The following is a 22,275-nucleotide window of genomic DNA, read 5'->3' on the forward strand; positions in this document are numbered from 1 at the left end:
ACAGTGGAGTCTGAGAAGCCTGGGCATGGACCATGTAGACTTGCTCTAGTGGGGAAAGCTTCCCAGACAATTTTGAAAAGGCTGCCATGTCTGGGCTGCAGGTCTGTGATGGAGATAATGGGGAAGAACTGACATCTCATTTCCCTTTTGGTCTTTTGTCTTTTGGCAGTTTACAGTTAAGAATGAGCCACAAAGCAGCCCACACACTTTATTTATATGGCTTAGGTGCCCGGGGAGGCTCCAGCAGTCTCCAGTAGCTCTTTGGTATCCTTGCTAGCCAGAAGCCCAGCTCTAGACAAGTCCAGTGCATTCTGGGGGGATGCTGCCCGGGAGGGAGAAGGATCCTTTCCCTGCTCGAGAGGTGGCCACTGGAGGCTTTGGGCTCTTTCTCCCCGCACAGATGAGGTTGGCTATTGAGATTCCATCAATTGAGCTTCACACCTGGGTTGGCTTGAGGGAAACAGAGCAGAGAAGCCCTTGCCAAGGCTGGGCGGGGCGTGGGTGGCCTGGAGCCTGCTCCTGGGACACTGTGTGAGCAAATGACTTTTGTTTTGGTCCTTTCCTGGTCAATTTCCTCTTTGGGGCGCTGATCCAATACCCTGGATTTGTCTTTTCTGCACACATGTGGAGGAAGCTCAGATTCTTTGTGTGGAATCTAGGTGTGTGCCCGAAAGCCAAAACATGCCTCAGGCTAAGGCCACAGGAGGTGGCCATTGAAGTTTCCGTTTGTAGATTTGTTCCCAAAAGCTCCAAACAGCTAGGTTTATAGGTTGGTTTGAGAGATAGTTGCCTAGCAGATGCAGGGATCCTAAACTAGAGTGAGTTTAATGGTTTATGAATTGGAAGGTGGGGGCGGGGGGTTAAAGGAAGAGAAAAGGGACTCTTCCTAGAGAAGAGGGAACAAATAAGCCCCAGACCATCAGAGTCATAGATCTGATTTCTGATTGTCCTAGTAAAGCTATCCCTGTGAGATCTTTTGGGGGTCTGGGGGAGATATCTTTATCTCTTAATAAAAGGACTCCACTGGCCACCACCTCTGGAGTGAAATCTAGTTGCCGACAGTGCTGAATGCTTCGGCGGCTGCTGTGCCAGTATTTCCAGCTCATAGCCTACCCTGACAGAACCTGAGATATAAAAAGCAAGCCTCTGGTCAAGAGAGATGAGAGGCATCAGGGCAAGCAAGGCCCCGAGCCATCCAGCATTCTCCAGGAAGGAAGAGCGGCCTGCTGGGGGCTTTGCTGTGCCAGAGTTGCCTGCTTAAGGTCAGGATCTATGGTTTTCATTTTTAGAGCGATAAAAACAGAATGCAAATCAAGAGCCTCTGGGCTAATACAGAGCCCTTTCCTTAAAGTTTTTGTCTTGTTAAGCAAGGAAATAGAGTGCCAAATAAGCTTTGTTAAGTGGCAGTCTAATTAATAATTTAAAATCGTGTAGTTGTCTTTCATTAGGATTTATCTGTACATCAACCACAAAATCAGTCAAACACACTCATTTATAAGTTAATGCCATCCCTAAATAATTCAGTAAGTGCTAGATTAAGGCCTGCAACCCAGTAAGATGCATTGTGTTCTCCTGGTGTCCATACCCAGATGGGCTGGCTGGGTAGCTCAGTGAGCTGCTCCACTGTGGGGGTGGGGTGGGGGGAGAGCGGCAGAGGGAGAAAACAGTGCGGTGCTGTCAGGTGGCTGGCGGATTCCACAGAGTTCCCTTGGTGATGTGAGAGTCTCCCCAAGGAGGTGCTCATCTGTGTCTGCGTCTCTCTGAGAACAGTGAGGACCCAGAACTGTGGCAACTTGGGTTTTCTTAGCCCCAATGGAGAGAGAAAATGGACGGCATGGATGACCAAGACGCTCTTTCCTGCAGGGGAAAGATGTGGAGGAGACATAAGAGCTCTTTTCTAGCGAGAACTGAGAGAGTTGGCCTCTTTAATCCAAATCTAGGCACAGGCACGGAATCAGAATTTCAATGTCCCCAACCTGTTTCATCTCAATGTAGGGATGCAGCCTGGTGCAACCAACTTCACCAAAATTCTTCCTTCATAATTGGCCTGCCGGGGACTGTGCCTCTCTCCTCATAGCTCCTGGTCCTTACTCCAGAAAAGAAAAGCTAAAAGGAGTTATTTTAGAGGCACTCTAGAAGAGAGGAAAAGGCGAAGGAGATGCTAAATGAAGTCAGGGAGGCGTGTCTCTGAGGTCAGGGAGGCGTGTCTCTGAGGTCAGGGAGGCGTGTCTCTGAGGTCAGGGAGGCGGGCCTCTGAAGTCGGGGAGGCGGGTCTGTAGCTGGAAGGAAGATGCACAGTTTTTGTTTTGTGTTGTATTGTGTTGTTTTGAGGCAGGATCTCACTGTGTAGCCCTGGCTGTTCTGGAACTCTCTATGTACAACAGGCTGACCTTGAACTCACAGAAACCTCCTTGCCCCAGTCAAAGGCAAGTGCCACCACACCCAGAGAGAAGGGAGGAAAGGACAGAAGTGAGCCTGGATGAGGTAGACAGTGTTTGATCCAGTTCTTGTCATGACAGCTTGGGGTTAATTCCTTGATACTGAACCTTTAGGTCTGTTTTCTATATGGAAATTGTTTAGGACCCAAATTTCCAACATGAGTACTGTTCCTTCATTGTAGGAAAGAGCCCCAGATCATCTGGGCTCTGTTCCACCTGCTAGCCCCCAGCCCTTCAGAGGACTCAGCACAACTATGGGGAGCCTGGTAGGGAACCATAGCAGATGTGTGTTTAGGGCCAGGAGATGTTCTTGGCTAAGTCCAATAAGAGGAAGTCTCATTAGGAAAAGGCAGGAAAGGGAAGGGTAAGGGGTTGGGCCTCCTAACCTGGGGTAGGATTGCCAACAGATAGGGCACAAATAATGGGAACCTGTGGGGTAAGTCCACCTCCAAGCTCTAGACACATCTTTGGATGGGACCCGAGAAAGGACAGAGCCATTTGTGCCAATGAGCTGAGAAGGAGGGAGCAGGCACCATGAAGGATGTCAAGAACGGGTCTGTGTGGTACCATCTGCAGTGAAGTAGTGGCTAAGGTTAAAGCAGAGAGGAGATGACAGGGAGGGAACAGATGGCCAAGGAAGCAAAATAGCTGGCAAACGGGAACAGAGTCTCCAGGGACAGCAGGAGGCAGGACCTCAGCACTGAGTGCCGGAAGCAGCCCTTTCCTTGGAGTGTGATGGCCAGGCTACTCTGGGTAGAAGGGAGTCAGGGAGCTAGCTGGGTATGGTGGCACATGGCTATAATCTGGCACCTAGGAGGCTGATGCAGGAGGATTGAAGAGTTAAGGGCCAGTATGGACTATACAGTAAGACACATACACATCATACACACACACACACACACACATGCACACACACACACAGAGAGAGAGAGAGAGAGAGAGAGAGAGAGAGAGAGAGAAAAGAAGTGGCTCAGTAGTAGAGCATTTGTCTAGTACTATGTACAAGACACTGGGTCTATCACCAGCAATATGGGAGTAAAAACTGAAACAGAAAAGGTGAGTCATGGATTGGAGGGAGGGAGGGAGGGACCTTTCATGCTGGAGTACCTAGGCTAGAGCCCCTTCCGTGGAGGTGCCTTCTTGGGTATTGATGAGCTGCGTGAGGAGGCACGACTGGGTGAGGCACACTTGAAGGAGAGAGCTGGGGAGGGACTCATGTCATCAGGAGATGGACAGCAGGGGATGGCTCCACTTGTGCCAGTCGGTGCCCTCCCATTAGCAAAAGCTGTTCATACCTGCTTAACACTTAACTGTGGGCTAAGCTACATGCCTGTCACTATGCCATCTGCAGCAAGACCCAAGAACACTCATTCTCACTTTAAAGATGAGGAAACTGGGGTGAGATGAGATTCTGCCACTGAGAGTGCTCACTGCTTTTGCAGAGGACCGGAGCTCAGTTCTCAGCACCCCGACTAGGGAGCTCACAACCACCTGTAGCTCTCCAGCCTCAGGGAATCTGACATCTTCTGGCCTCCGTGGACACCAGTATGCAATACACACACTCCCACACACATAATTAAAATAAGAACAAAACAGAAAAACGGAAGCACAGGGAGAATCATGTGGTCCTTGGGTCCGAGCCTCCCAGCTAGCCTCCCGCTGTATCTGGCTTGGTCCAAGCCTCTGCAAAGAGCCCACACTCTTCTCGCCCTCTCAACCCCTAAGCTCCACGGGCTCACATGCCCATCTGTCTTGATTTCTATGACATTTGTTTTGTGGGGTGCTGATGAGTCATTTGTGCCCTGGTTAGTTTTCCCCAGAAAGTTTCTTGGCTGGAGTCCAGAGCCTTGAACCACTGTCTCTTGTATCTTCTACTTGATGTCCCCCTCTGAGTCTTGGGGACACATCCCTTCCCCTTGCTCTTGCTCTGGTGTCTTTATTGCCAGCACATGGGACCGTAGGCCAGGAGCTCTCCTGCCTGCATCAAATTCCTGAGAAAAGCCCAAGTCCATGGCTTATTTGAGCTGGTCATATACTCTCAGCCCTCCTCAGAGGCCATTCTCTTCCCCCCAGGCTAAAAGATTGAGCAACACAGCCACACCCACACTGGTGGGTGGGTGATCTCTAGAGAACCATGCAGGTCAGGGTAGGTGGCAGCTGATAGGCTGGTTGAGACAAATGATTCCACCTGTACTGGCTTTTCTCTTGCTGTGGTCCAGCCATAGCCTACCAGCCAGGAATGCACCTTCGGACTCAGGGATGGCTCTGTCTGTACCTTTCCAGTCACAGCAAAGTCCCACACGATGCAAAGTAGAGTCAGTCAATCTGAATCTTGAGGTGTGGAAGAGCAAAATCCCTCCTCAGAGGGGAGGCTTCCCTCCACTCGAGGCATCTGACCTAACTGATACAATGGGCGCTTCTGAGCCTGTGGTTACTGCCGCATCAGTCAGTGAAGGCTGGAGATGTAACTGCAAACAGCCCCGACTATCGGATTCATGAGAGTTACTCCGGGGGCTTCTGTGTTGGCACAGTAAGAGGACTGGAACAATGCAGTGCCTATAAGTGTGTGTGTGTGTGTGTGTGTGTGTGTGTGTGTGTGTGTGCACGTGAGCAAGTGTAAGCATGCACACACCTGGTGAGCATTCAACAGGCTTCTGGAGCGTTCATGTCGGCTGTTGCAAAGCAGCACACCCCAAGTGCACTGGCGCAGATGTTGGCACCCACGCTCCCATCCACTAGCATGGCTCGGCGCCACGGCAGGATGGTGAGACACTCATTTGGGGGGCCTAGGAGTGGGTGGGCTAGTGTGGTTGTGTGCCACATGTTGGGGACAAAGCTTGGCGAGTGGGTGTGTGGCTCACCCTCTAAGGGTGTGGGTGGGCACGACTCACCGCTCGCCTGCCAGGGGACAGAGCCACTGCAGCCCCCAGAGACAGAGCCTCTTGTCAGTTTACTGGCTTTTTTCCAGAGGGTGCAAGCATCATGGTGACAATTTTATTAGTCTACAGGAAGCAGAGCAAAAGTCTTCCTTGAGTCAGTAGAAAAGCTGGGCTCCGAACTCGAAAGCCATGGTATATAAGTGGCATCTGCCTCCAGATGATCAGGGCTCTCTCTGGACTCGTGACCAGCTGATTGTGAAGGAGGCCTTTACATAGGCTTATGTAGAGAGATTCATGAGGCCCTTGGGGGGAAATTGGCATTCTTCTTACGATGATTTATTTATAGGGCGATTGGATGATGGGATATGGAGGCCAAGGTGCCTCCATTAGCAAGAAGCACACAAGGCAGGAAGCCTTGCTCTGCGTTTGACATTTAGTGGGGCGACTCCTACCAGGGAGCTGCTTTTTCTGTTAGAAGGTTTTTCCTTTAATGTTCTATTCATGGACTTGTCTGGGCAGGCTGAGGGAAAGAAGGAACATGTGGTGAGACGGGCCAGGGACTGAAGCTGGCCAGTCTCAGGGGAGATGGAGCCTGAGGAGGTCACTTAGTGGCCAGTGTGGAGACAGCCTGGATGCTGGAGGAGAGACGCTCTGCTCACACTGCAGGCAGAGTCGCTGACCTGCTACCTCTCGTCATGGGCCGCATGCCACACAATGTGTGTTTATTTTTCTGTCTTCCTGTTTCTTTCTCCCCACAAGCTGATTGCAGCCCTCTGGCAACCCTGGCCTGGGCCTGGGTGACACCGTTTTTCTTTCTGGGAACTGTGGAATCATGCGAAGAAGAACCTCAGAGTTGGAGTCCTGGGACTGAGAAAGGGTCTATCTCTGTGACCGAGTCACTAGGATCCTGGGCATATCTCTTCCTCTTTAAGCCTCAGTTTACCCACTTCTAATATGACTGGATTGATAGTCTTCAGGATGCTTTTCAGCAGTAGAACAGTGTCTTCAATGTTCCTCAGTGTCAGAGTCAGGAATACACAACACAAGAGTGGGGTCCTTGCCACAGCTAAGGGAGGAACCTTCTCCTTCCACGGCCCTGCCTCCCTGCCTGCTTCTCCAGTTTAGAGGTTTGTGGATCTGCTAGGATCTCTCCTAGCAAGGCTCTGCACACTGGACAGCCACCAGTATCCTAATAGGGAGAATATTCCTTCTCCTTGGAGCATGGGGCTTGAGAGCAGGCTCTGCAGGGAGGGGCCTGTTTCCTGTGTTTCAGTTTGCACCCTATGATAACTTGCCTCTGGCTCCCCCATCCTGGTGTCCAGGGAGGGGTTATCTGTACCAGCAGCCTCCATGTTCCCACGCCCCCATCATTCCCCAAGCTAGACTTCTCACTTTGCCACCGTGACCCTTGACTCTGTTGGCTGTCCTGTCTCCCCTGACTTCCATCATGGCCACTTCCCTGGTCTCTCCCGGTCACTTCTTGCTGCTGTGCTGCTTCTCAACTTGATCCTCCCAGCTTCATCTTCTTTGCCACTCTTCACGAAGGCACTTCCCTGGGAAGCGCCTCCCTCCTCGCTGCTCTGGAGGGCTTTCTGACCACCCCATCTGCCTGTCTCAGAGAATATGCTGCTTTTGATGGCCCACGGCCATCAGTCAACTGACCCTCTGATGTCCCCATAAGTTACCCACCTGGTACCTCAAAATCTTGCATCCCTGGAGCTATATTTGCCCCTGCCCCTGTTTCTCAGCAAGCATACACACACACACACACACACACACACACACACACACACACACACACGTCTTGGCATCTGGCACCATCTTTTTCCCATGTACCGCTTCCTAAGAATTGGAAGTCCCGGGTGATGCACGACCCTGCCTCCTCCCCAGGGCCATCCTGGAGTGGGGTCCTGGGGTCCCTTCACTAATCCCCCTCCTCTGCTACTGTCCTAGCCTCAGCCCAGCCCAGCTGCGCCTCTGCCTCCTCCACTGCCTTGACCCACTGTGGGCTTTGCACTGTGGCAAGATTCCACAGTGCTACGTGCTCTCCTCACTCTTGCTAGTTTATTTTTTTTTTCCATAGGCACAGTAAGATCGTACATATTTATGGGGTACCATGTGATGCCCTGTCACTCACTTGCTTAAAACCCCTCAGTGGTTTTCTCCTTCAGAGGATGGCCCAGACTTCCTAGCCTGGCTGTCAAGGCCTCCCACCTCCGCCTACCCACACTGAGGCTTCCTCTCCCCTCTCCCTACTTTGAACTCTTAGCTCCAGGTCTACTCAATGATTCTCCATCCCACTGAATCATGGTTCTTCCTCACCTCTAAGGAATTGCACAAATAAATCTGCCTAGAATACTTCTTGCTGCTGCTTTCCCCTGCACTCCTGTTCTGTAGATGACACTGACCCCCCCTGCCTGCCTCCTGGGAACTCATCCCTGGACTTGAGAAGGGTGCCTGCATCTCCCTGTGCTGGCATCTACACCCCAGTTTGTAGCAGTAACTTTTCTATTGTCTCTTCCCGGTGGTCAGTTCAGTTCCGTGAGAACGCTGGCTGCCACCTTCCCTGCTGTCCTTTTAAACTCACTCAGGACCCTACTGTCTGCCCCACAAGGGCAGCTTGTCCAGGCTCAACAATGCATGTCTGTTCAAGTGGAGGCGAGCTACCATGACTTCTCTGTACCCCACATGAAAAGTCACCCACAGGTTTTCCCCAGAAGTACAGGCAGCAAGGATTCAAGCAGGTAGCTTATGTGGGAAGTGACCCTGGGAAATGCCAGGACCAAGTGGTGAGCTGACAGAGTGAAGGCAAGGAGCCAAAACAACACCTTATTACACAGCTCCCCACTGCGCTAGCCAGAACGTAAACTCACCCGGGAAACTTTGGGGTACAGTCTAAAAAAGCATACATCTCCTTTATCTCACCCTGAGAGGAAATCAGAGAAGCCTGGTGGATTTATATGCCACCCCCCAAGCAGTCAGGAGCCAACCTTCTGGAGAGGTATTAATGTCCAGGCGCTTTCAACCTGCTCCAGGGCTGACCAAAACCAGCTCCATTGCTGGACAAAGCAGTGGTGTGTGTTTGTCTCATGGGTGTCTGTGACACATGACACACACACTCTCACTCCAAAAAGTTTAGGCTTGGATTTGGAAGATTTTTTTTTTTTTTGGAACAAAATTTGCACTATTGATTCTGTGGCCAGTGAAAATCTCTGGCGGACACTGTGGGCTTCTGAGATCTGAACTGTTTAAATGAGGCTGCACCGAACTGGAGGAGGTGAGACTGCTAACCGAAGCTGAGCGCAGGAGGTGCCTGGGGTGAGAGGCTGCTCATTTTTAGTCTTCTCTCCCGTCTGTGAAAATGACTTGCTCCTTTGAACCCGCCCTCTCCTCTGCTCACAGGAGGCCTCGGGGTTGTTGCCCAGGCCTGTGGTTTCAATAGAAGATCCAAGCAGAGGAAGAAAGGCGGGTAGCCCTGCACAGGGTCAGACAGAGGGAGGCTGCTGAGGGGTACACTTTATCACCCAATCAGGTGGTGGGCAGAGGCTGGCCAGGGGCTGGCTGCAGGTGGTGGTGGTTTTCTTCTTCCTATAATTGGCCTACTGCCCCTGGTGGGCCAGCGAGTCTGCCTGGAGGACACATTTGATTGCAGAATCAACGCTTGTTGGAAATGGACGAATGTTGCAGGATCATGCTTCCCAAGCCTCCAGGAAGGAGACGGCTCACACAAGCCTCTCTGCAGTTCCCCTCCTGGCCTCTCCCCTGCCCAGCCAGCTCCGGCTCCTTTACCCTGCTTTTGACTTCCCTGGATTGTCATCTTGCCCATGGCTTGATAAGGTTTACTACTCTTTAAGTGGGCCTTTCTGCTTCCCCTCCCACAATGCACTGCTTCACGCTCTGTTCTTAGTGTTACCAGTTGTATTTACCAGAAGAGAGCCTCGGATGGAGCCAGCCAGGTCATGGCTCTTGTCAGGACATGTAAATGGGTTATGACTACCTTCAGATTTTTCTCTTCACAGGGTGAGGCAAGATGAGAGGGGTCTCTGCCATTTCACAAAGATGGATGTTACGATTGTTGGGATTTTAGTTTTTGTTTCGAGGCATGGTCAGTCTCTGTAATTCAGACTAGCTTCAAAAATTACTCTGTAGCCCAGGATGGCTTTGAACTCACTACAGTCCTCCTGTGTTTATCTCCCAAATGCTGTGATTACATAAGCCATTGTATCTGGCTGGGTGTAGTGGCTTGTTGACTGGTGGCCTATTGCTCTCTGGGCAGGGGATGATGCAATGACTAAACAAAGCCCCCTGCTTTTATGCAGCATACACTATAGTTGGGGGGTGGGAAAGTAGGTGATAAACCACTGATTATAATCTCTCCAGTAAGGCCAAGTGCTTAGCAGAAAATCTGCAGAGTTAATTAAAGGATAGAAGGTAACCAGAGAGCTTTTGATTTAGAGAGATTGGCTGTGAAGCCTTTCTGATAAGGCGATATTGGAACTGGGGCCTAAGCAGAGGGAAAGCGGGAGCTCTGTAGGTGATCAGAACCACTTCAGCCTGGGAAGAGGTCTCCCTACAGAGAAGTACAAAGGCCCCAAGGCCCAGGTGTGCCTGTCGGTTTAGCTGACTGCTCTTGGGATTGGAGAAGGACCAGCGTTCTGAGGTGTGCCCTAGAGTTAGCTTCACATTCCCCTGGAGGGGACAAGGGCTTGGGGCTCCATCCCAACCTCAGAGACCAAGGCATCTGCCGTGATGGAGTCGGGAAGGTTTGGTGGGTCTGCTGAACCCCTTTACACACCAGCATTAGATTTGTTTCTTGGCTATTTCTGTGGCCCCAGCAACAGTCCGAGACGTGGTCAAGGGTTGGGTTCCACTGCCCTTCTTTTATACTGCAAAGCACATGCATGGAGCTGAGTTCCCATGCAGTCTTGTCTGTTCGCTTGCTGCCTCCCACCCCATCCTTCTGTCTCTGTTGACCATCGGTGTTAGCTAGGCCTGAGCCCCAGTCTGTTGTCATCATTTCCTACTTAGCTTTGTTTGGTTTTGGTTTGGGCCATGCCAGGGATCAAACCCAAGTCCCCCGTCGTGTCATGTGCCCCCCCCCCCCGAATGCTAAGCCAATTCTCTGCCACTGGCATCACCTCCTGCCATTTCCTGGGTAACTGAATTTCACTGTGGTACAGAAGGGAGCAGGTGGTCATCTAAGTGGAGTCTCTGCTCTCAGGAAACTCAGCCTGATGGGGGAAACGCCCTGTTAGGGAGAAGCCATGGCTGGAGAGAAGGGAAATGAAACTGCAGGTGTCAGGGCAGGTGGTTTCAATTCCTTGGGAGAGGGGGTTGGGGGGAGGGCAGGTGGCGGGGTCAGGAGAAGTTCCTCCTCTCCAGCTCACCTGGCTGGACTTTGAGACAAGGAGCCTTTGAAGAAGAGGTTGGAGAAGCTGGAAGGGCTGGGTGAGCGGCCTAAGCAGTCCCTGCTGTCTGTGTCACCAGTGGCAGATCGGTGGTGGCAGATTAGTGGTCAGGTAGATTGGCAGGACTTTATTATTGCAGAACCTTAATTATCAAGGAGGAGGAGGGTTGGTCAGCTCAAGAGCCACAGTCTTTTTTTTTTTTTTTTTTTTTTTAACTTGCCAAATAGTCTATACCTATGGTAGAAAACCACAGGCTTTCAAAAGGAGAAAAATCACTGAAATCTCAAAACCCAAGGAGTTCACGGAAGCGCAGCCGGCTGTGTGGGGAGGGGGGGCGGGGGGGGGGTTGGTGCCTCCTCCAGCGGTTCCTTCCTCCAGCCTGTAAATGTGTCCTAGCTTCCCTAGTCCCATCCTGAGCACCTTTCTTTTCTTTTTTTTTTTTTTTTTAAGATGTATTTATTACATGTAAGTACACTGTAGCTGTCCTCAGACATTCCAGAACAGGGCATCAGATCTCATTACGGATGGTTGTGAGCCACCATGTGGTTGCTGGGATTTGAACTCAGGACCTTCCGAAGAGCAGTCGGGTGCTCTTACCCCCTGAGCCGTCTCTCCAGCCCCTGAGCACCTTTCTTTTTCAGGAGTTTCATTATGTAGCCCAGGCTGGCCTGGACTCTGATGATTCTTCTGCTTTCTGAGAGTGGCAGAGACCCCAGGCCTCCGTCACTGTGTCCACTTAGCCCAGTTACCCCAGACATGGTTCTACTCTGTAGTCCTGGCAGGCCTAGAATTCACTATATCGAACAGACTGGCCTTGAACTCAGAGAAACCCTCTTGTCTCTGCCTCCTGAGTGCTAGGATTAAAGGTGCGCCCCACCACAATTGGCCAAAGTCAAGGTAATAATTCTTGTTTTGTTTTGTTTTGTTTTTTTTTTTTTTGAGACAGGGTTTCTCTGTGTAGCCCTGGCTGTCCTGGAACTAACTCTGTAGACCAGGCTGGTCTTGAACTCAGAAATCTGCCTGCCTCTGCCTCCCAAGTGCTGGGATTAAAGGCGTGTGCCACCACCACCTGGCTTGGTTTTTTTTTTTTGTTTTTTTTTTTTTTGTTGTTGTTGTTGTTTGTTTTTTGGAGGTAATAATTCTTGTGAAGGCTCTATGATATGCCATGCAAAGTCCCCTTTAGAATCCACATTATGGCTAACAGCTGACAGATTTGGCTCTGTGCTTATTGAGAAAAGAGGTGAGGCCTTGCAGGAAACTGGGTGGGTGGAAGCCATCATGGGAGGTGAGGAGAGACATCCATTGTGACTCATGAGCATCCAGTTACAACCCAAAGCAAGAATCAGAAAGGAGGTCTCTCTCTCTCTCTCTCTCTGTCTCTCTCTCTCTCTCAGTGTGTGTGTGTGTGTGTGTGTGTGTGTGTGTGTGTGTGTATACTGTGAACATGCCCTTAGCACTGAGTGAACAAGGTTGTTGCTGGGGCACCCAAGAGGCAGATTTACAGCGGCATGTGTTTTCTTTGATGCTGGGTGGTTTGTGACTATAGAAGAGTTTTGAGGATAGGGATGAAGAGGAATATGCCTCTTGCTCCTGACTCGTGCTGGGGAGTCGATGGATTTTTAGATTCCTTGACTGAGGGGGTAGTTCAGTTGCCTGGCAAGCATAAGGTCCTGTGTTCCATATGCCTTTCATCCCAGCTCTTGGCAAGTAGAGGTAATAGGGTCAGAAGTTCAGATCATCCTTCACTACATAGCAAGTTCGAGGTCATCCTGGATACGTGGAGGGGAGGGGGATTGTAAATTCTTTGAAATTTGATGCTAAAGCATTCTGATCCCTCAACTGAGGAAACAGGCTCAGAGAGTTAGAACGATTTTCCCCGCTGTCACACAGCATTGAAAATAGTCAGCTTCAGGGCTAAGGGGGATGGTTCAATGGTTAAAAGCACTTGATCCTCTTCCAGCTCACAACTCAGCTCACAATTGCCTGTGACTCTAGTTCTAGGGGGAATGGCCTTTTATGGGCCTCTCTGAACACTGGACATTCACACGATGCACATACATACCACAGGCAAAAGACTCACCCATAAAATAAAATAAATCTTAAGGAAAAGATCATAGTTGGCTAGTGGATTACAAAGATTATTCAAACCAATTGGCAATACACCCTCCTCTCCAGTGCCTCATCACTAACTTCTCTCTGCAGAGCCTCGCCTCCCTGGCTTGGTTTGCTAGTGGCTGACCCTTAGCTGAAGCTTTCTCTCCATCGCAGGAAGGTTTGGGAGGGCCAAGCCTGCCACCTGGGGGTGGGGGTGGGGTTAGTGATTAAACCCTGGGATCTGGGCAAACCCAGACTCAAATCCTGGGAGTTACTTTATTTCTTGAACTTGAGTTCCTTCCATCCATGAAATGGGGTTGTAGTAGTACCCACCTCATGGAGTTAAAAAGAGTAAAGAAGATGTCTCAGACAAAGCTCTTGGCACTTTGCTGTGGCCTGACCCAGAATAGGCACTCTGTGAACACAGTCATCAATGTGAATAGTAGCAGCAGTAACTTCCTTCCCCGGAGAAGTCCTGCATTGTCTTCCTCCTGCCCACCCCTGGCAGCTCTTTGAAGTTTAACTGCCTGTCATCCAAAGCTGAGACTTGAGTGTAGCCATGACTGGAATCTCAGGGCCAGCACAGATGGGCTACCTAGCATGGAGGGTATAGATGTTTGGAATGAGTCTTTTCATTCTGATAATCTGAACTCTTTGCCCTGTCCATTAGGGATGCGGAGATGTTGTGGACACATCCTTGGACTGTTTATTGGCCAGGAAGCCACAAGGTGGGGGTGGGGCCTAGCTACCAACCACTTCTACAAACCGCTGCCCACTCTGACTTCTCATCTGTCTCTTCTCTCAGAAAACAGGACCATGATCAGAAAAGCAAACTCAGCCCCAGCCTTGCACCTTGGTCTTGTGGCTGTGAAGCAGACAGAGCTTCCTGCCTGGCTCCTCTGGCCTTATGACTGGCCTGCTAGGTTCCCCTTGTAGCCTCTGCAGATTAGGCTAAGCAGACAGAGTAGAAACACTGTGGAACCAGAAACTTACCACTGGTCTAACCGTGACCAAATGCTTTTAACTCTCAGGGGCTCAGTACTCCCTCCGTTGTGTTGTGGAGGCAGGAGGACCCGGATTTCAAAACTAGGTTTGGCTACAAAGCAAGTTCAAGACCAGCCTATGTTACACTAGACAGGCTCAAGCAAATTGAAACAAAAACATAGGTTAATGCCCTCTGCCTGTTGGGATCCGTGTAACCTTGGTGCTGTTCTCTGTATTGCCTTTGAATTATTCAGAAGCCCTGTACTGAGGCCCTACTGTGTGTGGTGAGCCCAGCTCCTCTCTCTGTGCTTCCTTCTCCTGCTGTTTTTTTCCTCTTCGTTTTGCAGGGCCTGCCTTGCCCTCCATCCATCTTGCTATAGGATCTACAACAAAGAGCCTGCTAGCCTCCAGGATCAGGCTGCCTCAATGGGCTTCAGGTCCCTTATGGGGGGTGCTCACGTCTTTGAGCTTGTGGCCTGCCTTCTTAGCAGGGAAATAGATTTCTGAAGGAGAAAGGTGTGTCCTAGGAGCTGTCAGTGCCCCCCCCCCCCAGTGAAGCTCTCTGCAGCTTGGGTGGAGAGCTATCGCCTTCTAGGCAAACGAAGCTGGGAGCCATTGATTTGTCTCTTATCACCCCTTAGAAAAGAAGAGCTACCCTGTGGGAAGGCTGTTTACTGTGGAGGGTTTGTCCCAGAGAGCAGTGGGGACACCAAAATGAGGGCACAGGTCCCCTCCTGTGCCACCCTCTCTCTTTGCTGAGTTGAAGCCTGTGCCTTCCCTATACCAGGAATATGGGCGCTCCGAGGTCACCGGTCCTGTGTGCCTCACTGCAGTGACCTCTCCGCCCGACTGGGACTGGCCGGATGTTCTTACTAATAAGCAAACTGCATTACCATCTCGACAGAATTAACCAAAAAAAAAAAAAAGAAAAAGAAAAAGGAAAGAAAAATGGTCCTTGAACAAATGCTGCTGGTGTCTACCAGGACCTAAGATCTGGTACTATCTGTTTTTTAATAATTGAGGGTAATAAATATGTATTTCTTTCTCCTCCCTACCCCCATCCTCCGAGCTTGTCAGCTCCCTGCGTCTCTCCTCTGATCAGACCAAGTCTTCCCCAAGCAAAAAAAAAAAAAAAAAATCCTTTAAGCAAAAAAGGATTAAAGCCTTGAAAGTAGGTCTGCCTGCACGCTTTCCTCCCCTCCCCCCAGGCCTGGCGTGGAGAGGCCCCTCAGGAAACCAGGGACTGGGGGTTGGGGGTGTGGATGGAGACCACAGGTCTTGGGGAAGAGCTCAGTGGGGAAGGAGGACCCCTGTAGTGCTCTCTCCCTGCAGCCTACCTAGCCTGGGCTAACCTGGAAGTAGCAACAGTGCAGCCGAAGTTTCCATTGGTACCTGAGGGCTAGCCTGAGACTAGGTCCACTCTGGTCTCTGCTGCAGTTGCGCTTTGTCACCCTGGTTCAGCGTTTTGGAAATCTGTGTGCCCTGAGAATAGGCCTCTGATTCTGTCTTCTTGTCTATAAAATGGAAAAATAAACAGAACCAGCCTCACAGAGGCCCAAGCATGGAGAAGACAGCCCAGTGCCTGGCACATGGTAATGCTGAGTAAATGAACTATTACTGTTTTAATGGATATAGATATAGAGGGCAGTCTGTCATCTCCCCCATCCACAACCCACCAGAGCTCCCAAGGGCCTGCGTTGGTCTTGCTTGACTTCATTCTTAACAGCCCTCCAAGAGGGGGTTGAGATTAGAAGGTGTAGAAGTTTAGAAGTTCCCTAAGACTGGCAGAAGTATATCTCACCCTCCTGGCCTGACTTTCTTTTCCTTTAGACAAGGTCTTACAGGGTAGCCTTAACGAGCCGGCACTCACAGTGTAGACCAGACTGGCCTCAAACTTGCAGGCCCATCTGTTTCTGCCTCCTCGGGTGTGTTGGATTTAAAGGCTGAGCCACCACATCTGGCTCTGGCACTCTTTCTTGTGCCCATGTTACTTTTTTTTTTTGTTTTTCAGACAGGGTCTCGTTCAGACTCACTATGTAGCCAAGGCTGGCTTTGACCACCTCATCTCCAGCCAGTCTCACGTCCCAAGTGATGGATTTATTTTATGTTTGAATGTTATGTCTGCATCTATGTATGCATGTGCACCACGTGTGTGCCTGGTGCCCTTATAGGTCAGAAGGTGGCACCAGATCCTCTGGAACTGGTTATGGATGGTTGTGAGACACCATGTGGGTGCTGGGACCCCCAAGTGTTGAAATTACAGGTGTGCTTATACCCACCCCCACCCCGTGACTCATGACAGTTCTCCATCCAAATACTAGGATTACAGACATACACTACCATGCCCAGCCCCACTCCATCTTCTGACAAGAACCCAGAGTCGCTCTCAGGAGCCTCGTAGGAACCTAACCAAGGAAAGGTCTGGCCTGGCCAGGAAGGCGGCACCAGGGCAGCAGTGCCTCTGCTTGGCTCCTGCCTTCCCACCAGCAGCTGGCAGCCTTACAGTTCTGCTGATGCAGCAGCCCTGGCCACAGCCTCCCTCCCCCTGTGCTGGGCTTAGGCACCCTGGGTTGGCTGCAGGTGGCCTAGAGCTGTGGCCCTGCACCCACCGAGGTCCTAAGCCCTTGGTCTGGTCCATTGCTCAGTGGTTGGCCAAGTGGCCTCTGGGGCCCCTGCTGCCCACCCCCCCTTACCCCCAGGCCTGCCCTGGCTACTCTGGGCCCAAGGCTGGAGAGAAGAGGCAAGGCTCGGCCTGAGGGCAGGAAAAGCAGGAGGGAGGTGGCTATTTATAGCTGGCTTTGCTTTTGTTCCTTTTCCAGCAATGCTTCTCTTTAAATAGGAGCAGGGCTGGAGGCTGCAGCTCTTCCCCAGCCGCCCGCAGTCACTGTGCGCAAGTGTGTGTGTGTGTGTGTGTGTGTGTGTGTGTGTGTGTGTGTGTTATAGATACATGGCATGTATAGGGATGTGGTAGGGATACACATGTCAGTGCATGGGTGTGTATATGTGTACAAGTGTATAAGAAAAGGATGGGGAAGGAGGTGTGTGTGTCTGTGTGTACCATTGCAGGGTTTATGTGTAATGCTGTGTCCTTCCATATATTCATAGAGACATAGAGATGGATTGGGGCAATTCTGATTATGAACAGGTTTCTTGGCTTTTGGTTTTGAGACAAGGTCTAGATAAAACTCCCAATCCTTCTGCCTCTGTCTCCTGAGTATTAGAACTACAATGTGAACTCCAGGCATGTATATCTAAATGGATACACATCACGGGATGATGCAGCCACTCCTCTGTGTGTGTGTGTGTGTGTGTGTGTGTGTGTGTGTGTGTGTGTAGAGATGGGGCCAAGGTTGGGCCTAATGTGCTGCCCACTGTTTTGCAGGGTGTTCGGTCTTTCCACCTAGTGCAGCTAATGCCCACGGTGCCAGGAGGGGGAAGGGTCAGGCAGCTTGACTGCACCCAGTGAGGCTTGGGTTCTCTTTCTCATGCCAAGTGTTGACTGGATGGAGGGGGGGAAGAGAGAGGGAGGGAGGGAGGGAGGGAGGGAGGGAGGGAGGGAGGGAGGGAGGGAGAGAGAGAGAGAGAGAGAAGAGGAGAGGAGAGAGAGAGAGAGAGAGAGAGAGAGAGAGAGAGAGAGAGAGAGAGGAGAGAGAGAGAGAGAGAGTGTAAAGGGCCCCTGGGAGCCTATCTGAGTACACACCCAGCAGGTGCAGGTGTTTTTAGCACACTCACAGAGCCCGGTGGGAACAAGGACACTCCCCTTTCCATTTCTCTGCTGCAAACCCGGCCTAGTGGGGCAGAGCGCACCAGGCAAACTCGCAGCGCTGCCTCGCTGCCTCGGATAGGAAAGTGCCAGGGCGACCTTAGTGACCAGATCCCTGGAGGTCGCACAGCACGTGCCTAGTCCACATCTGTAAAAAGGGGAGCGTGACACTGTTCAGGCTGCTGTTAAACAGCTTGTGAGGTGGCTTAGGATGTCCTGAGCTGGATAGGGGCGCAAGAACTGGGATGGGACTTCGGATTCTAGTGCCTGCTGAGGCTCCCAGTGACCAAGTAGCTCAGCAACCCAGATCTGTCAGCGCGGCTGGTGGCCTGGGGGTAGGGGGGCTGCCACTTCAGGAGCATCGCTTCTGGGCACGGGGCCTGGCATCGCCCTCGCCCTTTGCCCGGCCCGGCAGCTACAGATCGATGCGACAGCCCTCCCTGCCCCTCCCCCAACGGCCAAACAAAACATAGTAAATATTTAATCCGGGCCAGGGAGCCAAAGAGGCCTCCCCGCCCCCTCCACAGCCGTCTGGCTCCTCTGCCAGCCCGGGCTGCTCTCTGCGGTAATGAGGCCGGGAACGGCAGGGATCGATCGCGGCCTGGGGCGGGGTGGGGGGTGGGGTGGGACTCCCTGTGCCCTCGGGGTGGCATCTCTATCCACCCCAAGCACCGGATTAGGGAGCCTATTCAATGCACACCCGCATCCTCGCTTTTCCAAGAAGGTCGATGGGAGGGGCGGTGAGTCCCTCACTGGGTACACCCCTGCTTAGAGGCCAAATGTGAGCAAGCCGGTTGGGGGGGGGGGGGAGGGGGGCTATGAGGGAGTAGGAGTCCTGTGCCTGGCTCATACCTGAGCTTGTGCCCCAAGACCGGACCTGATTTTTCAGGCCTAACGTCTGGGGCTAAGGGTGGGGGGAGGCAGGGCAGACAGAGAGACCCCTAGAGAGAAACCAAGCCAGTGGGTTTCCTGGCTTCTAGTTACACTGTACTGGCTTAGAGGATACCTAAGGGAACTGATGACGTCTTTGCTGCTCTATTTACATAGTAATCTCTGAACACCTACTGTGCGCTGAGCCACTAGCTGCCAGCCTAGAAACACACAGGCCCAAGTTGCAGACAGATTGCATTTCGAAGAAGAGGATTGATAACTAAACCCAAAAGATGATTTCAGCTAGTGGTTGTAATTTGATACTGTGCTTGGCTAGGGAAAGAACTTTAGCTGAGGTGGGCAGGATGACTGTGGGTTGGGTTAAATCATCCCAGACAAATTTTAGAGCAGGTGCAAAGGCCCAGGGGCAGGGACAAAACCGGCCTGCTCCAGGACTGGGAGGAAGGGCCTACAAGGTTGAATGCAGGGAGCAGGAGGAAGTAGTAGGATCCAAGGATCTTGTAGGCTGAGGGAGGAGTTTGCATTTTGTTCTAAGTGCTGTGTGATGGCAGAGATTTCAAGCAAAGGAATGACATGTCTGATTTACCTGTTTTAAAAGCTTCCGCTGGCAGGGGGTGGGCAGAGAAAGGAAGGCGGAGAGTTAAGAGAAGGGCACGGGTTGGTGGGAGGTGGTTTAATGGTAGCCAGGAGGAAGGCTGGTGCCTTCCTGTAAATGGCCGTTTATACTCCAGCAGGTGAACGGGCCCAGCCAGAAACAGCCTGCTCTTGGTGCACCACCCATGGGGGTCTGAGCAGAGACCAAAACTGAGGTGGCCACTGTTCTGTCTCCCTGACCCAAACCCCATGGTGGGCAGTCCAGGAAATCTTTTTTTTTTTCCCCTTTCCAGGAGCATTAGAAAATGTTGACATATTTTTTTGAAACAATTTCAGATCTGATATCTCCGCCAGATTGAGTTTGTAACCAGCTTTATTGTTTAAGCCTGCTGGGATTTCATCAAAGGCGTCGTCTGTTTACTCAGAGCTATTTCATTGGAGAAAACAGCCAACAGACCTGCATTTCTATCTGATTTCACTTTTTCTCTTCTCTCATGAATTTAAGTGCTTGTGAAAAGCCCAGCTGATAAGGCGAAGCAGCAAGGATCAAGCCTGAGGAGGGGGCTCAGGGTCTTAGCTAAGGCTTATTAACAGACCTAGAAAAGCTGGGGGTGGCTGTCGGACCCCCTGGGGGGCTGGGAGGCATTCCTGGCTACCTGTCAGTCTTCCCCAGGGGCAACACTGGGGAGAGCCGCTGTTCCCCATACTCCAGCAAGATTTTCCAGAATGTTCTGGTGTCTGTAACAGGTTTCCACTTCAGAGACTGATAACAAGGAGACTGAACATCAGCTCCCATGTGGAAGGAGAAGCACCCCAGCCACAGAGATGGGTTCGATGAGGCTGACTCTGGCTTTCCTGGGAAAACAGCTGAGGGGTAGACAGAGCAGAAGGCAAGTGGAAGCCAGCTAGCTCACAGGAGTGCCAGGAAGGTTGCCTGACTGCTCCCCTGCCTGCCCTGGGACTCAGCCCCTCTCTCTGCCTGTGACTGCCTGAGCCAGCACAGAGCTAGGAGACTCTTGTCACAGCCTGAGCACTCACTCTGCCTCCCCAAGGAATCTACCCTATTGTTATCTCCACAGTCTCAGAGGACCTGTGACCTTTAAACGGGACCGTTGTCCCAGCAGATATTTCATACCACTGATGGAGATGTGACTGTGAAACCCATCAGAGGCGTTCTGAGAAATTTGGGTTCATGCATCTCGTTCAGTTGCTTGAATGGCAGCTAGTTAACCGCATGGGTTGCCTGGCACGCAGGTCGACTCTTACCAGTCATACATTAGACCCACTTGTAAGGTCAATCGATGTGAACCAATTAGCCAAGGATAAGGACTTGTCTGGAGCCGACTGGATCTTACAGCAAGCATTCCTAGAGAGGGACCGTAGTACACATGGGGATTCCTCAGCGCTGGGAGTTCCATTGTGTTTTATTTCCTTCCCACAGGTGGGACCTGCAGCAGTCAGAGCCCCTTACCCACCCGTGTGCTGCAGGGGGAAGAGTGAGGGAAGGCCAAAGGTCTTGTCCCCAAGAGCCAGTTCTAGGTCCTCCCAGTAGCTGGTTCCCTTTATACCTGCTGCCTTCGAGATAAAAGCTTTACTGCTGTCAGGCTCCAGGGCTCCCTCCGTCCCTGCAAGCTTGGAGGAGTAACTGTCAGGCTTCCTTCAGGAACAGTAGAGTCACATGCCTTGGGAATGTTGGTTGCCATCTTTAAATGTTTATCTTTTTTTTTTTTTTTTGTATGTGTGTGTGGTGGAGGTGGGGTGCCTGCCACGTAGCACTTGTTGGGGTAACCGATGGATAGCTTTATGGAGTTGGTTCTCTCATCTTCCTAAGTGCTCCAGGCATCAAACTCTGCTTGTCAGGCTTGTGCAGCAAGTGCTTTTGTGTGCTGAGCCTTCTTGGGGGGGGGGGGTACCTTCATCAAATTTTTCCATCCGTATGTCATGGTTCAACTCCATTGTCAAATTGGCCAGAACTGGACTCACCTTGGAGATACACCTTGGGCTTGTACCGAAGACCCACCCGGAATGGGGGTGGTGTCATCCTATGAGCTAGCGTCCCAGACACGATGAAGGTGGAGGAAGGGGGAGAGCTAGCTGGACACCATTGTCCCCCTCTCTCTAATCCCTAGATTGACAATGTGATACGCCCAGCAGCACAGGGTCTCCTTATGCAGTCTGAGGTCCATGAACTGGGGGTTGTTTCTATTGATGACGGCAGTGATTTTGTTTTGTTTTTAGCAGGGTCTCCTATAGCTCAGGATAGCTTAGAGCTGACCTTGAACTCCTAATCCTCCTGCCTCTACCCAGGACCTAGGATTACAGGTCTGTGCCACTGTATCTGGTTGAGCCCAGGAGTAAATCTAGCCTGGATGATTTTGGAGCCTGGGATCTCTTTACTTGGCCTCAGGGAAGCCAGGTTTTGTTTTGTTTTGTTTTGTTTTGTTTTGTTTTGTTTTGTTTTGTTTTGTTTTGTTTTGTTTTAAGAAGTTAGGTAGGGTCAGGAACTTCTCCCAGATTGGGGCTGGAAGAAAACAAGATCCCAAGGTATCTGGGATGGTGGGATGGGCCCTTGGGCATTCTGAGGTAAGGCCACTTGCTCCCTGACTGGGCCAGTGACCTCTGTGGAAGCATTTCAGGTCCTGTTATCACACCGTTATAAAACTGGGAGGCTGAAGCAGGAGAATCACTTAAGCTCTGGGATTTGAAGTCAGCCAGATAAAACAGCAGTTCTCAGTGAAAACAGTGGAATCAGGCACAGAGGAGACCCAAGGTATCCATCTTTGATCCCAAAACTCCAAACTCCTTTCTGACCATTCCCATAAAAGGAGGGATAGCCACTCCATCCTCCATCTCTGGCCACCACTTTCCTCTGGGCATGTTGTCCTTGAGCCTACTATCTGAGAATTCCCCTGGAGCCCACAGTGCTCAGACCCAACAGACTCTGCTCTTACTCCTGAGGCTAAGGACTAGACTCAGGCCGTGGACTGATGAGTGCTGAGGTATAGTTGCCCGTTGAGAAGGCCCAATGCAAATGTCTCAAGGAATGGGCTGGCTTAAGAGGGAGGGAGTGTATCTGTGTGTGTTTGTGTGTATGTATGTGTGCCTGTATGTGTTCTTTGTTTGAGACAAGGTTTCTTTGTGTAGCTCTGACTGTCCTGGAATTAGATCTGTAGACCAGGCTGGCCTTGAACTTAGAGATCTGCCTGCCTTTGCCTCCTGAATGC

General features: G+C 51.2%; 1 protein-coding gene across 2 annotated transcripts in view; it reads left to right on the forward strand.

Moving 5' to 3' along the window:
- Window positions 1-22,275, forward strand: part of Rtn4rl1 (reticulon 4 receptor-like 1) — a 73,777-nt gene that overhangs the window by 1,899 nt on the left and 49,603 nt on the right. Inside the window, exon 1 of one of the 2 annotated variants that reach the window (XM_006533225.2) lies at window positions 18,120-18,306. The exons of the other annotated variant lie outside the window; for it this stretch is intronic. Coding sequence (XP_006533288.1) covers window positions 18,135-18,306 — 172 coding nt within the window. The 5' untranslated portion in view covers window positions 18,120-18,134. Of the gene's footprint in view, window positions 1-18,119; window positions 18,307-22,275 lie in introns of those variants that run through there. 2 annotated transcript variants of the gene reach the window in all.

This window comes from Mus musculus, chromosome 11 (assembly GCF_000001635.26).
Source record: "Mus musculus strain C57BL/6J chromosome 11, GRCm38.p6 C57BL/6J".
Lineage (NCBI taxonomy): Eukaryota > Metazoa > Chordata > Mammalia > Rodentia > Muridae > Mus > Mus musculus.